The sequence below is a fragment of the Adiantum capillus-veneris genome, chromosome 14 (genome assembly GCF_014529385.1).
Source record: "Adiantum capillus-veneris isolate H3 chromosome 14, ASM1452938v2, whole genome shotgun sequence".
NCBI lineage: Eukaryota > Viridiplantae > Streptophyta > Polypodiopsida > Polypodiales > Pteridaceae > Adiantum > Adiantum capillus-veneris.
The window spans coordinates 8,733,624-8,751,067 of record NC_140944.1 but is presented as its reverse complement, the minus strand read 5'-3'; the positions used below and the strand labels follow the sequence as shown (position 1 = coordinate 8,751,067).

Here is a 17,444-nt window from a genome sequence, read left to right as displayed (position 1 = left end):
GTAGTTGAATTTTTTTGGGGTTTGGAATGGGCAATAACTTCCACGAGTACCTTGGATCTCTGTTGATCTCCGAAGAAAGATAAAATGCATCCCAAGCATGTAGGAACTGCATTGACAAGATGTAGAGCTATAGTACGTACATGTATACATCGTAGAAGGGGGAGCAATCAAGACTTGCATTTGAAGAGGAGGAACCTCGTTTCAAGTGCAAAAAGGAAAACGGATAGACGGTAGGAAGACCAATGCTCGATTATCAATGGGCAAGGTAATAACTCTCACAACTCAGAGAGTGGGCTTTTAAGGCAGGGCTCCCACTAGGCAAGTGAGAACACCAAGAGAAACTTACAATATGAGAAAGTAAGAGGAAAATCTAGTTAAATGTGGGAGATCCACACGAGATTTGCACTACAGCTATGCAACCATGCTTACGATACCTAACAAATAGTTGCATGTTCCATGAATAGTTCATCTTTCACAATTAAAGGTTGGGCACAGAACACATCTTAGCTCCAAACACGTAGCTTATTCAACAAGCTACTTATTTAAAGAAAGCATATATTAACCTTCTTACTTGTTACTTGTTACAAGGGAAAAATTTACATTGTAGGAGAAAAAACCTCCTTTGCAGGGTAACATGAGACAGACTACAAGAAATCGAGCTTATCCAACTACATGCCTCATCTCATTTCAATCTGCCTTTTAAACTATACAAGTGTTTGTCCTCTTAATCTCCAGGTAGGTAGGTAGGTGGGTGGGTGGGTGGGTGGGTGGGTGTGTGAGAGAGAGAGAGAGAGAGAGAGAGAGAGAGAGAGAGAGAGAGAGAGTGTTCCCCAGAACTCTTGTACACAGCATATTATAGCTCTCCCTCTGTACACAATATATATCTCCTTTTTATCCACAACGAGAGAGAGAGAGAGCGAGAGAGAGAGAGAGATGAAATGTCTTCAAAAGGCCAAAAGACCAAACTGATACAAAGTCTAAATGAAAAAATAAAGTATGGACAAAATAACAACAAAGAAAATTATAAACTCAGTGTGTATGTATCTAGGGAGTTGTCAAAGATCAAAGGCTACATTTCCTAATTTAACAGAAAAACGATCAAGAAGACCCTAACACAGAATGTGCAACTCAAGCGTTTGAAACTTAAAGAATTCACAAAAAGAGCTGCGAACACGCGCACGAGAGAGAGAGAGTTTCATTGATGTCATTTATGTATGGGGGCCAACCAGTAAAGGGATAGCCCCCAAAACTGGTATAACCTATAATCTACCCAACAGCCGTTCCTGCACTATTTACTGCAAGCCAGAATCATTGAACTAAACTATTGAGATTGGACACTGACTGTCTCAATAGCTCCCAAAACTGGTACAATCTTAAGGAACACTTCAAAGCACACATACCTACTTAGCTGTTCCAGCACTAGCCCACCTGCCTACCATTGCTGCAAGCCAAAATCGATGAACTAGACTAATGAGATGGGATTGCAACTACACAGTGCACTTCTCACAAGGATTTTACTGTAGGTGTGTTTCACCCTTGCGGAAAAAAATATGCAAGCAACGCTCATAAAACAAGTTCCCGTGATTGGACACAGGAGTAAATTGTTTGCTGTGAGATAAATAGCCCCTTTACTCTCCTCTGGGTACCAGAAAAAAGACGAGTGCTGAAAATAATACATGTACGAGGGATGGGGGGGATAACAGAGAGAGGACACTCACTTCACATATCCCAATTTGAAAGTTCGCTCTGCAAAAACACCAGCATAACAAAGCTATCGGAACTAAAGGAAACTACACAGAAAGTATCATAGTACACCAAATGCTTTACTATAAACTTAAGCAACAGGATAATCTGGATCATCAAATAACGTCTCATCAGCTCACATTACAAACCATCCAGGACTATACAGCTGGTTTAGTCCTGAAACAAATCTCTGTACGAGTCCGTGCCCCCCACCCCACACCCGCACACACCCCCCCCCCCCCAAAACTTAAGAGGCATGATGATGTAGACAGTCATCCACACAATGCATGCTTCAGATCCCACCACTGAAAGTCGCACAGGCAAGCAAATTAGATACTCACTGATTAGCATGCACATGACTATACCGAAATCTGCTACCTACAACCTGCCAAAAGTTAGCTACTGAAGGGGGGGTAAAAAAAGTACAGGTTGAGGGTCCTAAACCTAAAAACCATACATGCAAGAAAGGTGGGGTTCCTTACCTTTCCCAATGGGTTACCCAAAAATTTCAGTTTGTACACACCGGAAAATTGAAAAGCACGGCCACTGATGTGCATCACACACACATTCGAAAACATAGGCAAAAAGCATGCAATTACACAACAACAACAATTCAGCCATCATGCAACATGCAGATGCTACTAGCCTTTGTCCCGTTACCACCCATCACACTCCATATCCTACTTCTCCTTGGATTCAGTCTGCTCAGTAGCTGCACCAAACCTGTTTCACACATAAAAGCTGCGTAAATCAATGTCTTTTATCTTGCGCAAAAGAGATCCTCCTATGAGTTTTTTTATCAAGCGTTATTCTTATGACATAAAAAGCAAATTATGTGATAAGCATAAGGACATACACAGACACCTAGAGAGTAACTTATAAGCACCTTGCTGCCCTTGCTTTTCTTTTATCAGCCTCAGACGACTTTTCTTGTTTTGAGGCAGGTGTAAATCGTTCTTGACGTGTCTTTTTCCTGCTTTCCTCCTCTACAATTCCAAACCTAGAAACAACACGGTCAAAAATTACAACTTTGAATAGCTTGAAAAGTGCGGCTCAAAAGACGATATATACACGATATACCTTGCAGCACGTTGTTTCCTCCTCTCAGACTCTGGCTCTTTCACCGTGGAGCTTTTCTTACCCTCTACACCAGCAAATCTGTAGACAGATTAACGTTGAATAATGGAAGATTCATATGCACAAATGGTGAAAGCCCCACCCCCCCAAAAAAAAATGCCTGCACTCCACCATTATAAGACTGAATAACTTATTCCTCAAAAACAACTGAACAAGCTTCAGTTGTTAAGAAAAGAAATTGTTAAAATCATGAGGCATGCCACTTTGAGGTTTGTGGTTAAAGTACATCAGGGAGCGCCGAGGAACATAAGGGAAGCTAGAAAAATGCTCAATATTTACGTGAGGATTGTAGCCCCAATCATACTTCAATCAAACTTGGACACGTCCAGGAGTATGGTTCCCCAATCGGACGCGCCCGGAAAAGACTATGGGTTACACAATTGTAATAGACTAGGACACTAGAAGCCCAAAGATCTATAGCAACACACTTGAGAAAACTACAAACAACTAAACTGAACTTGAAAAGAGGGAGAGAGAAAAGAGGAGAGTCAACACGGAACAGCGGAGTTCCCGTCCCCACATGCACTGGCCCCAAAGACTAGCATCCTTTCTCGGTATTTCTTTATTATTGCTTCACATGAGCACATTGTCGAGGATCTCTCTCTTGCAGTGCTCCCAAGCTAATATGCTAAAGAGTGAGGCCTTGGCACACTTATAAAGGCCCTTGGGCTATCCAAAAGCAGTTACATGAAAAGCTACACATCCAAAACCAAAGGGTCCAAAATGTGGTGCCTCGAGAGCTACAACATAAAACGCGGGCGTCCGTACAATGCCACGTCAGCAGTCGGCGACAAGCATCCGTACAACAATACCACGTCGTCAACATCTACTCAATTTTTGGTTCCCACCTTTATTTATAAAGGGTTTAGGTCCCTTGGCGGGTTCTATCCATTGGGTAGGGTTAAGTTTTTAACCCTAACCCTATTTGGGTCCCTTTACCAGCTTCTACAACTTAGGCCATGCCACGTCATAAGTTTGAGGCATACCCCCCTCTTGAAACAATTGTAGTCGCCCTCGATTACGCCTGCAAAACAAACATGGGACAAAAACTAGCTCAATAGACACTAACTCTAAGTACTCACGTAGCTGGACTCCTAACGTGGCACAACGTAAGGATTTTCGCAGAACGCACTGACGGGTGCTGAGGTGGCAGCGTACGGATTTCCGTGTTTTTCGCTGAGAGCTTTTGGGTCAAGAAGCTTTTAAGTTTGAAGCTTTTCATGTACTGCTTTTGAGAGGCCATGGGCCTTTCTATATGTAGCTAGAGAGCCTCCTGCACTCAATTTGCTGACGAGCAGTTCAGTAGAGAGGACCCTCAGACTTTGTAACTTTGCTCAAGCATTAATATAAAAATACATACCGAAAGGGGCACTAGACTTTGGCGCCAATACCTCTGGGCACGGAACTACTGTCGCAAGACGAGCCCCACGTGCCAACAGAAAGAATATACTGAACAACTTTAAGCACTTCAAATAACAATTGAATTGAAAGAGATAGACGACACGAGATGGGAAGTGGCAGAATTCTACCCCAAGGGAGCACTGGCCCCAAACCTTGGCACCCCTTTCAATATTAGTTTATATTGCTTGAACTCAGTACAATGCCGGTACTCACGCTCTGCACTTTCACCCGGAAGAGTGCCAAAGAATGAGCTCTCTGCACATATTTAAAGACCCTTGGACTGTAAAAAGCAGTTTACATGAAAAGCTTCAAACTCGAAATCATTTGGCCCCAAAAACACTAGCGCCCAATACAACTGCCAACGCATTTTGCGAAAATCCGTGCAGCCTGTCTACACAAAATCCGAGAATGTCCGTATAGTCTGACACGTTATCATGTCAAAGCAAAATCTAGAAATCCGTATTGCTCCCACATCATCACAGCCAGCGTGAATTGCGAAAATCTGTATGTGCAATTGCCACGTCATCAACTCGCCATGCAAGACTTTTCTTCATCTTCAAAGAGTTTCGACAATTCCTCTTCCTCTAGTTCCAATGAGGACGAGAATAGGCGGAAGCAACGAAGAAAGACAAAGAAAAGGTGATCCAAGAAAAATTTGAGTGTGTATGTGTACCGGCTTTACTTCTAGTGACTTGGGCCCCCTGCGAACGAGGTCCCATAAGTAGGTAAAACTTTAATGAGTTTGCCCCTCTCGCTGAGAATCTGTAAGTTGGTGAGAACTTTTGCTAGTTCTAATTCTTCTAGGGTTTAGGCCCCTCGATCGGGATCTGAGGGTTGGCTTCGTTCTTCAGTGGCTTGACACATCAGCAGTTTGTCGCATCCCCCCTTCTTGAAAGAAAGTAATCGTCCGTGATTGCCCCTCGAACGGGATCTGAGGGTTGGCTCCTTTCTTCACGGACTTGACACATCAACAGTTTGTCACATCCCCCCCCTTCTTGAAAGAAAGTAATCGTATGTGATTACAACATATCTGCAAAACAACTCAAGTTAGCTCAAAATTTTCAAGGGACATTGTGAAGAACGGAGCCAACCCTCAGATCCCGTTCGAGGGGCAATCACGGACTCGACACATCAGCAGTTTGTCACATCCCCCCTTCTTGAAAGAAAGTAATCGTCTGTGATTACAACATATCTGCAAACAACTCAAGTTAGCTCAAAATTTTCAAGGGACATTCCAAGGGACAATCGGAGGGACAATCAGTTTTCTCATTTAGAAATTAGGGTAGATCCCCTCTCCTGTAAGCGGGACATAACATACTTCCCCCCTTAAGAACCATTGATGTCCTCATCAATGAAGTGGGGATACTGAGCTTTCAAGGCTGTAACTGATTCCCAAGTAGCAAACCTTTCAGATTGACCCTTCCACTTTATTAAATACTCGTCATAAGCATTTTGGCGCGAATGATGGGTACGATGATCTAAAACTGCCTTTGGTTCTCGAGGAATATACTCAATTGGCATATCTTGCCATACATCTTCCTCAATAGGTACAACAACGTCGGCTTCGCCTAAGGTTTCTTTAAGGCGGCTGACATGAAACACCGGATGTAAACTAGCATCCAAAGGAAGAGCCAGTTTATAGGCAACTTGGCCAATTTGCTTTGTGATCAAGAATGGACCACAATATCTAGTTGAAAGCTTATAATGTTTTCTCGTTCGCATGGTCTTGGAATCCTTGGGTATCTTCAAATAGACCCATTGTCCCACATTTAGAGTTCTTGGAGATCTCTTTTGATTAGCATAAGTAGTGACTCGATCAGGAGTCGTTCTTATACTATCCTTAGCCAATTCGAGCATTTCTTGCATGTCATACAAGAAATTAGGAGCCTGGCATTCCTTGACTTTTTCTAAGCTAATAGCAATTGTGGATTTAGGTTCAAATCCATACATCAACATGAATGGGCTAAATCCAGTAGCAGAATGCTTGCTACTATTGTAGGCAAACTCTAATTGTGGAAGATACCTTTCCCAATCAGACTGCCGGTGAGAGAAATAGGCTCTCAACATGTCCTCTAACGTCTGATTTACCCTCTCAGTTTGTTCATCGGACTCACGATGGTCAGAAGACGACATACTCAACTTCGTCTGAAGATGAGCAAACACATCTCGCCAAAATCGCCCAATGAACTTAGTATCTCGACCACTCACGATATCCTCCGGCAGACCATACAGCTTATAAATCTGATCGATAGATAAAACCGCCAACTCATGGCTTTTTTAAATCGACTTCATTGGAATAAATTTCGCCATTTTTGTAAGTTATCGACCACAACCCAAATGGCGTCATTGCCCCGACTAGTATTTGGCAAACCAATTATGAAGTCCATGGAAATACTTTGCCACTTGGCATCTGAGATTTCCAATGGATGTAGCAAGCCAGCTTTCCTAAGGCGCTATGCCTTATTGACCTGACACTGAGCGCATCTCTTCACATAGCTCTCTATGTAAGAGCGCATCCTTGGCCAATAGAAATATCGCTTGACCAAAGCCAAAGTTCTCTGGATGCCTGGGTGCCCAACGCAAGGAACATCATGGCATTTGAACAAAATCCTTTGTAGAACCTCATCGATTTCCAGCACGCAGACTTTTCCATTTCTGAGCAATAGTCGACTTCTAATGGAATATTGTCACTGTCTCGTCTCTTTGGCATGACTCACTTGGGTCTCCGGACCACCCAAGCCTATCTATACACCAGTCATGCCCCGCTTCGTTCCATATCTTGCCAAAATAGCCATCGGAACGACATAGCCCTGGGAGAGACAGATATAAATCCGTCGAGATTTCAGCCATAGACAAGGCATTAACCTCACGATTCCTGTTGAGTGCATCGGCAACTCGATTGCTGGATCCTTTTCTATAGCGGATCTCAAAGTCGAACTCTTGCTTCCGGCCTCTGAGATCACCCTGATCACAGACATAGCGCAAGGAGTGATGATTTGTCCATGCAACAAACGTAGAGCCATACAAGTAGTGTCGCCATTTCCTCAAGGCGTGAACTACGACGTAAAGCTCCTTCTCATATGTTGGATGACGCATCTCAGTGTCAAAAAGTTTCATACTTTCAAACGCAGCAGGATTCCCATCCTGGTATAACGCCGCACCAATGGCATAATCACTAACATCCGTTTCAACCACAAACGGTTTGCTAAGATCCACAATGTGCAATATTGGCGCGGTAGTCACCAAGTGCTTTAGTGTCAGAAAGCTCTCGTCGAGACGCTCATTCCAAACAACAAAGGGGTTACATTTACGGTAAGGACCTGAAGTCTTCCACCCTTTCACCCCTCCTATCAAAAGTTGCGTAAGCGGAGTAGCAACTTTAGAGTAATCCTTGATAAATTTGTCAAAGAATCCTGTAAAGCCTCGATCGGAACAGATGGCTGAGAAGGTTGCCGGTTGGAAGCTCTCGTACTTTCTGGTGCCGGAGGAGGAGGTATCACCTGGGGCATCAGAGGGGGTAACATGTAGTTCAAAAATTGGTGAAAACTTTACAGCATCGGAAGATTCTGATGAGGATGCCGCGAAAGAATGTCGAGAAGCTCGTTGAGTAGAAACTGCAAATATTCTGCTGAATCCATGAATTCCAAGTATTGGGTTCTTTATGGCTTATGCCCTGTAAGACACTGCGATGTAGACGGGAGCGCGCCCGATGCGCGATGAAGTAAGGGTGGGAGTGGCTAGTAAGTCCGAGTTGGAGGACGAAGATACCTCAAATAAATTTCCAATAGCTCTATCTACTCTTTTGTACGACTGGTATGCTTTCAGAAAAGCACATGCCTGATGCTTTGATACCACTGTCACAAGACGGGTCCCACATGCCAATAGAAAAGAACAGACTGAACAACTTTAAGCACTTCAAATAACAACTGAACTGAGAGAGAGAGAGAGACGACACGCAACACGGAGTGGCGGAATTCCACCCCAGAGAGTATTGGCCCCAAACCTTGGCACCCCTTTCGGTATTTCTTTATATTGCATCAACACAGTACAAGCCGGTACTCCAGACTCTGCACCTTCGCCAGGAAGCATGCCAGAGAATGAGCCCTAGCCTCATATTTGAAGGCCCTTGGCCTAAAAAGCAATTACAGTGAAAAGCCTTCAAACTCAAAAGCATCTGGTCCAAAAGCAAAGCCAAAAAGCTGCCAGCGTAAATCACGGAAATCCGTACAGCTACCACGTCACCGGCCAATGTAAAACGCGGAAATCCATACAGCCTACCACGTCATCATGCAAGCGCAATTTTCAAAAATCTGCAACGTCATCAGTTTTTGCGTGTGTGCGGATCCTGCTTCAGTCTAATCCTTTCGTCACTTGGACCCCATCAGACGGAGTCCCCATAAGTTGGTAGAACTTCTTCTGTTACTTGTTCTTCTTAGGGTTTAGGCCCCTCGGCCGGCATCTGCAAGTTGGCTCCATTCTTTAGGCTTTGACACGTCAGCAATTTGTTATAGAGAATCTGTTTTGCAAGCACAAGAACCGGAGTAACCCCTCCATTCTAATTTTCAGACTCAATGGTCAATTCTTTCCCGTGCGGAGAGACGAGCTCTCAATTCAATCTCTGTATTTCACTCGGGGCCTGAAATACGGTGCAACTTAAGACTGCAAGTCAACACATGATGGCCAGATAAATGACGAGAAAAACATCTACATTTCAATCCTAATAGACAACAATACCATAAAACTTTTAAAATAGTATGGCACGAATCCAAAACATGCTAAGGACAGATTGAAATAATAACAGATTGCCTCCGTTCAACTCAAAGAAAAGAAAAACAAGAACACATCATCATCACATCATAAAAATCTCAACACAGCTCATAACCTTATGAAGCAGGCAGCATGCATCTAGCAAGGTGATCTTATGTAGAAGACATTCAGCAAGGTGCTCGGATGATTTTGGAACATCTCCCTTTTTGTGTCTAGACATGGACACAAGTCATCTCGCCTCCTAGCATGTAGTCATAAACCCAATTGCACTTAAATCTCATGCTAAAGCTGTGGATCTTGTAGACATCAAGAAACACAAAAGGGTCTCAATGACATAAAGTGTGTATCATTTTGTTTTCCATTCCAGATGATCTAGTGTATTGAACTTCTCATCTTCTTCCTTTTATTCACCGCTAGATTTGTACCATGTAGACAGTTGTACACACAAGCATGATTGGTGATGCATGAAGTCTACAACAACGGCCCCTAAGCATCCAAATATAAAACTAAATTATCATGTCATAATTGTGCTCTTTCATCAAAATATGTTCTTCCACCAGTCAACAACCTTTTCATGCAGCATACAACATTTCTTTTTGATTGACAAATACATAATTTAATAAGGTTCCCTGCTCGCATTAGCACACATGCATCTTTCACATGCTCTACGTTGTCCAAATGTGAATAGAATGTGCAATGGCAGAAAGCTACCTCTCAGCGCGAAGTGCCAGCTTCTCCTGCTCTGAAACTTGCAAGCCCACACCAAACCTCTCTGCACGCAATCGCTTCTTCTCAAGGTCTGACAGGTGGGCTGTATTCCCGGAGTTATGCTCGCTTTTTCCATTCTCTGCAGTAGACTTGACTTCAACTACATCTCGTTTACAGGCAGATGCCTTGGCGTCCATGGCTTCTTGTGTTACTTTGTCATCCAACATCTTAGAGATCTTCGGAGCGATGGTTTCACTGTCAGCGTTGGGTGTTTGTGTTTGCTCTATTGACTGTAAATCGATCTGGCTGGAACTTTCCTTCTGCGATGCTTCAATAGGTTCATCTGCACCAGAGGACGCAACGGCCTCTGCAGCAGCAAGAGATTTAACAGAGCTTTCAAGGCGTTGAATGAGCGAAGGCCTGAGGCCGTTTGTGTCAAGGCCTCTACTGGCAAGGGCATCACGAAGCGCCTGCTTGTTCATTTTTCTCCATTCCGGCTGAGCAGTTGGAGAGACCGCCACAGGCGAGGACGCCATGCGAGCTTGATGAAAAGCTTCTGCTTCTGCTTCTTCACTAGATCTGCGCAAGGAACAGGAACGAACCGCTTATGATGGCTTTGACGAAGAATTGACAACAAGACGTTCTAAGTTCTACCCCATTGAGGTCACAAATAATAGAGAGAATCTCAAGTGTGCTACTCAAGTAGTAGGGGGTGCCACATTTTGAAAATTCCACTTTTGACGAGAATCTTGGGAAATCCATAGGGCCTGGTTGGGTTGCATGCAAAACATTACGACCTCTCGAGTCTCTTTCCATGTTCCTAAGTCAGGAAACTACGTCTCTCTCTCTCTCACTTAGCGAATCCTCGTATGGAAAGGGTGGTGTCTTTCAAACTTTCGCGAGGCAGGGCTCTGTTGTCTCTGCACGATGCAAGGTTGCAACCCCGCAGGGCATCTCTCTGTCTCTATCTTTGTTTCAATGAGGCATATCTACTGGTTCTGTTTGCACCAAGCAAGGCTGCAACCCCATCGGGCCTCTCGATCTCTGTCTGTGTGAGGCCTCGCTGGTGGCTCTGGCTGCACGAGGCAAGCCCATAGCTACGTAGGGCGCCTCTCTATACATTGATCATTGAAGAATTGCACAAACCACCCTATGTTGGACATAGAGGATTTGCTGCTACTTTTCAAAACTTATGTCGTGATTTCTATTGGCCTGCTGTGAAAAGTGATGTTAAACAGTATGTTTCAACTTGTTTGATTTGCCAAAAGATCAAAGCAGCAACATGTAAAAAATTGAGACTTCTACACCCTCTTTCCATTCTTGGAAACACATTTCAATGGATTTTGTTACTGGTTTTCCACTCACTGTTCACAAACATGATGTTTGGACTGTTATTGACCATTTTTCTAAACAAGCATACTTCATTCCTTATAAGAAAACACTCACAACACATCAAGCTGCACTTCTATTTCTTAAAGCTGTCTTTCCACATCATGGTTTGCCTAAAGTCATAATATCTGTAACATTTATTGGGCAATTACTTATGTGTAGCGGAAATTACATAGACATAGTGAGCATTTCATTAAGAGAGATTCCTAATGAGCATAGCAAGAGTGCTTGGTTGAAGAGAGAGCAACAAAAGCATAACAACTAGTTAGAATTAGGCATGAACAATACTTCAAAAGAGAGAGAGAGAGAGAGAGAGAGAGAGAGAGAGAGATTAACACGTGACAACACTTGAGGACCGGATGCACGTGGAGCCGGTCCCCCCTCCAATAGGCTTTGTATTATAGGTTTCCCCCATCAAGGGAGACATTTTACAATACAATTCTTTGTGTTCCTTCAATACCTTTGCTAGTGCAATGAAGATGAAAGCTTCAAGCACTAAGCTAACACTTTCTAAAACACAAATTAATTCCTCGTTGGTCTCAGACCCAAGACCTCACACACCTTTGAAGATGGTGAGAGCTGGTGGGGTATGAGAGTAAATCTTAGAAGAAAAAGAATTAGTCTTATGAGAAAGAAGTATTTCTCCTCACATAATCACTCATAATAACTTAGCATAGCTTAGTAATTAGCATGGTAGAGGAGATGAGCATGCATTGGAGCTTGTCTCTTGGTTGGATTTGCATACCAAGCCAAGAGTTTGTCGGTGTAGGCCTCACTTCTCACAAGCTTGGAGTAGATGAAGAGCTTTCCATTAAAGCTTGAGAAGGAGATAGACTTTCTTCACTTCATACATGAGCTTGTGTGTGTGTGTGTGTGTGTGTGTGTGTGTGTGTGTGTGTGTTGAATGATGCCTTTTCAAAATCAACCCCCTCTCTCATCTTGGTCGACCCCTATTGCCACTTACTCATGCTGGCTTCCTATTGGCCCTTGAATATTTTAGCCAGAGGCCCAGTCAAAAGCCTTGTGACAAGTGTGCACCCTTTTCCCCTTGTATATGCTCAAATAATAAATTTAATTATCAAAGTTCCTATTGGACCTTTTAGTCTTCTGGCCAATAGGAATTAAGCAAATTTAGGAGCTGTTTAATTCTCATTGGACCTTTTGATTGTCCAATAGTCTTTTAGGGAGATTGTTTCTTATTGGTTGTTTTTTTAAGTATTTATAAAATAAGAAATTTAGTTTACAGTAGTTGAGCCCTCATTGGTCCACCTCTATGTCCATCCAATAGGATTCAGGCAAGAATTGGGGGTTTCTTGCATGCCTGGCATGTGTCTTATTTGCTTTGTGGAAAGTGTAGTGTGTGTGTGTGTGTGCGTGCGTGCGTGCGTGTGTGTGTGTGTGTGTGTGTGTGTGTGTGTGTGTGTGTGTGTGTGTGTGTGTGTGTGTGTGTGTGTGTGTGATTCCTAGTCCGTCCTCTTCCCAGCTCGCCCTCTCATTTATCTTCTTGCTGATTGTCTTTTGTTGACTTCTAGAGTTAGCACTTTTAGTCACTAAGCCAAGTTTCCATGGCTTATGACCTTTAGAGTTAAAAAATTGAAACTTTGCCCTATGGAAGTCTTAATGTTGTTAAACCTAGGGGTCTTGATGGTGTTCAACCTAGGGGTCTTTTAAACTCCATTGATGTACTATGCTCTTTAGCAGAGCATCCCCATCCGGATCCCCAATTCTCGTCTTTTGGATCCCCTGTTGAGATCGGTCTTTCCAATATCCAACCTTTGCTCCCCCTGGTATTTTCTATATTAAATGATCAGTTTAATATGGGAAAATCATTTGGGGAAGTAGATATTAGGTTTTTATGAAAATATTTGATCGAGATTCCAAATTTCGTACTGCTTTTTGGAATACTATTTTTAAAAATCTTGGAACTAACTTGATTTTACTCCTGCATTCCATCCTGAGTCTAATGGTCAACAAATCGAAGTCACTAATCGCACTATCAATGACTTGCTAAAAGCTTATGTTTCTTCTCAACCCAAGAAATGGAATGTTTACCCACATATTCTACAATTCGCATATAACAATACCACTCACATTGCCACAAGTAAATCTCCATTTGAAATTGTGTATGGTCACTCTTTTCCTGCTCTTGCTTCATGTTTTTCTAATGTTGTGCATACCACTGATGATTTTATTGCTAATTTTCATGATGTTTATGCAAGTGTGCATTCTGCCATTGAACATTCATAGGAACTTTAGACTACGCATGCTAACAAGCACCGCAAGGCACACCAGTTTAAGGAAGGTGATTATGTTTTGCTTTGCATTGAAAACGAAGGATCAGAAGTGTTGATACTAATGTTTTTGTTAAACTTGCTTCTCATTTCCATTCAAAATTTTGCTATGATCAATGATGTTTCATTTTGTTTAGACTTACCTTCACATTGGTACATTCACTGTGCATTCCACATTAGTCTTTTAAGACATTTCAGAGGACCCCTACCACACATCACATTTACGAGGATCCACCTTCACTTGTGGACCAAGAAGAGCAGTTCATCCCTGCACAAATACTTGACCATGAGACCACCACCACACACACTCACATGGTTTATAACCGATATCTTTTGACTTTCAAAGGCCACCCTAGAGAGGATGCCAAATGGATGCCTAAAAAGTTTTTTCACAACTTTCCAGACCTTCCCCACACTTTCCATCACTCACGGTCCAGTTGATTCTTTATTGAGCAACTAATGACAACTGCTATCCCTAGTGGGAGGGATGTTGCGAGACTAGGCACCCTCCTGTTGTATGTGCTTAATTGCATTTTAGGATGGCTAACGTAATGGTTAATTATGTGTTGTCTATTTGATTTTACTAATAGTGAGTTGATGATGATTTGTAGATTGGAATTTTGGGAGTTAAAGAGGAGGTGCTGGCAAATAATAACCCTCAGCCATTTCATCTATGCACAGTATTTTAGACTTTTTATTCAATAAGCCACTATGGCTGCTTGTAAGTAGCTCTAGTGAGAACTCACCCTTATGGGACAGGCAATAAGTGATGTGCTCCACTCAAGTACTAAAGCGGACTAGATGTAAAAGAGGGGCATCCCTCAGCCATTTCATCTATGCACAGTATTTTAGACTTTTTATTCAATAAGCCACTATGGCTGCTTGTAAGTAGCTCTAGTGAGAACTCACCCTTATGGGACAGGCAATAAGTGATGTGCTCCACTCAAGTACTAAAGCGGACTAGATGCAAAAGAGGGGCCTCCAATTTTGGCACCCAAAAAACTCAGATAATAAATTAAATACCAAACTCCACAAGAAGGGGTGTCGTGGAGTTTGGGGCTATAATTTTAGGTCATTCACTTGCAAGATTCTCTGCTCTTCTCTCTTAGACTATGCTAAATCATGACGTGTACCCTATAATCATGTCTGCACCTCTTACACTTCTTACACTCTATTTTTGTCACATCTATTCTCTTTTTGTGTGTGTGTGTGTGTGTGTGTGTGCACGCCCGCGCGTGCACTACAAGCGGAAGGCGATGTGGCCCTGCCAAATAGAGAAACATATCATATTGCAACCATGAAACGCACAAATCTACATACCTGGCAAATCCCTTAGCACATAATCAACGATGTATGCAAATAGAGAGATAGAGAGAGGGAGAGAGCATGTGCAAGCGCACCTCCTACAGTGGAGTGCTACGCCAGCACAGTGAGAGAGAAGAGTGGACTAGAGAGAAGAACAACGTAGACACTGGGTGCAATCTCCCCCCGTGCAAGAGTGAGCATTTTTCTCTTGCACGTATATACTTTGTAGATTTCTGAATGCTAAAAAATGAATACATTGTGTTCGCTCGGACATAAAGTGACTATAGCTCACAAAGAGCTCTTTAATAATACAATGATAATGAATCTGCTATCCTTTGCACATTCCATAGAGCAGATATGCATTTTCCACATGTGAGCTGCAGTAAGTAACAAAATATCAATTCCATTACATACCTCTCCGTAAGAAAGCAACTGTCCTCAGTTGCGAAGATAAGGGTCTGCAAAACATACTTGTCAAAAACAGTGATTAGTGTGCTGTGTTAGAAATATCACATAGTAAAAGCAAAAAAATTTGATGAAACTAATCAACATTGCTTATGCCTACCGTCATCCACATACTACCTATTCTAGTGTCCCATACCACTAGAACAAGTAGTATATGTCATACCCTGATGAATCAAGATATCATTGGTCACACTCATCATCTATCTCATAAATGTTAAGTCCCATTGACATAAACACCGTCGTGACAAAAAAATTCATCAGATACCAAATCCTAATCCAATTCCAATTCCACAATATAAGTCCAAATCCAAATCACTTTCATTATGTATCTGGGTAACAAAATCATACCAGTTACAGTGGTGGCCAGCCATTTGCAGCATGATTTTGTGATCGGTGTTGCCTAAATCGGCAAATCTACACGAATAAGACGTGCTGCCTAAATTGGTGAATCTGCACTAATGCTGCCTAAATCGAAGAGTCTGCATTTGGTATTGTTTATAAATCATGAAGCTGTAGTTTGTTGTGTGCTGCCTAAACCAGTGAATTTGCATTGTCAAGTGGTGTTGCCTAAATCGGCGAATCTGCACTAAGATGAGCATTGACACACAACCTGAATCGGCGAATTTGTGTGCATGTGACAATGGACCAGACAATACATAAAAGAGAAATATGTTTACTATTTGTTTGCCACTACTTTGGAGTATACCAAATCACTTACAAACTGTTTGTTCATTAATGCAGAGTATCGTAGCTCATGGGAGTATCTACATGGCTTAATGTAAAATCTTCTCAGTAAAAACTCCATATATATTGCGGAGTTCAAGCCACCATATTAGAAATGGCTATGTTCATAGCTCAAAAAATAAGAAAGCAAGGAGGTATTGGATGTATGTAAATGGATGGTATACTGCATTTGAAAATATATATACCAGTGTGTGCATGTGGAGAGAGGCACAAGTAAGAGAAAGCTGCAACTGTCAAACTTACACCAAAGTATATTGAACAAATTCAAAATGTGGTAATTTTGTGTTTGTAATTTGCAATAAAATAAAAGAATATCATGCCTATCTAGAATTTGATTTAATATTAGTACACAGTTAGAACGTACAGTGTTGGCACCTTGACTCGATAATCGCAAAGTTAAAATAAATTACAATACATCCTTGTGATATTGCAAATTGCTTGATTCTATCCTGGAGGTGGTTTGAAGAAGTGACTAGTAATCAAACTGTCAAAGGCTAAACACGTTTTGAAAATAAAGGCCAGCAGCAAAATCATCATTTGATTAATGTCATTCAAGATAGACCAAACCAAAGTACAGATGTTAAACCATGTTTGATGCAATTAGAAATGAGAAAAATATAAAAATACACTATTCAAATATTCTAATATGAAGAAAACTTTCATGAAAATGTCGGCTCGATAAAGTTTAAGTCATACAAATGGGTGTTGTTTTAACATTTGATAATATCAACTTTTGAAAGCAGACATGTAAAAATCATATATTATAGCTTAGCATGAAATCAATTACAAGTACCACTTGGCTCATCCTAGCAATTCAAATAGCCTCTTGTCAATTTTCATGGGCCACATTATACATGTAGTTTGTAGCAAAGCTACAAAAGAGAGTTTGAAAGCAGGGAAACAACGAACAAATGTCTCAAACTTATAACTACAAAGGTAGCTAGCTAGTTAATCTTTTTTTTTTGAGCTATAGACGTTATCGATGACGGGTAATAGGTACAGGACCGGATGTCGTGCAAAAATAAAAATAAAAATTACACGTGAGCTTGATACGCTTTATCACCTTGTGATCTGGCAAAGGCCAATCCTCAGGAATGAGTAGGTCAATGGAGGCCTTGTAGGCTAGGGTTATTCAGAGTCACAAGATGTTATAGAGCCTTATGATTATTGTTCAATCACAGAGAAACTCCTACATGATGACAACTTAAGAATGGAAAAATCATTGGTAGTAATGATATCCTAAAGTGAGAAGATATAGTGTATCTTTGTGTCCATCATTGGTGGCATCCAAATCAAATTTATCATGTCTATCTTGTAAACTTCATGAGTTTCAGAGTTTTGTGAGCACCATTTTGATGGTCATGATCGCTTCTATATTTGTCGTCTTTGTCTTGGCTTGTGTATTTGAATCTTCAATATCATCTCTTGGGTGGTATCAACATTACATAACTATTTTTGTTACTGGCTGGCCGTCTGCCATTACCGAATGTGTAT

General features: G+C 41.8%; 1 protein-coding gene across 2 annotated transcripts; it reads right to left on the bottom strand.

Moving 5' to 3' along the window:
• Positions 1-1,732: 1,732 nt before the first annotated feature.
• On the bottom strand, positions 1,733-10,415 carry LOC147441869 (uncharacterized). Of its 2 annotated transcripts, none has more exons than XM_086528266.1 (4): positions 9,760-10,415; positions 2,824-2,901; positions 2,600-2,743; positions 1,733-2,466 (listed from the first exon to the last, which is right to left on the bottom strand). In XM_086528266.1, the coding sequence occupies exons 1-3, from the start codon at positions 10,290-10,292 to the stop codon at positions 2,620-2,622; spliced, it is 735 nt and encodes a 244-aa protein (XP_086384392.1). In that variant the 5' UTR covers positions 10,293-10,415; the 3' UTR covers positions 1,733-2,466; positions 2,600-2,619. The 2 variants fall into 2 exon arrangements, with proteins under 2 accessions (XP_086384392.1, XP_086384391.1); XM_086528265.1 differs by having other exon boundaries at positions 2,630-2,743; positions 9,760-10,414.
• Positions 10,416-17,444: the final 7,029 nt, after the last annotated feature.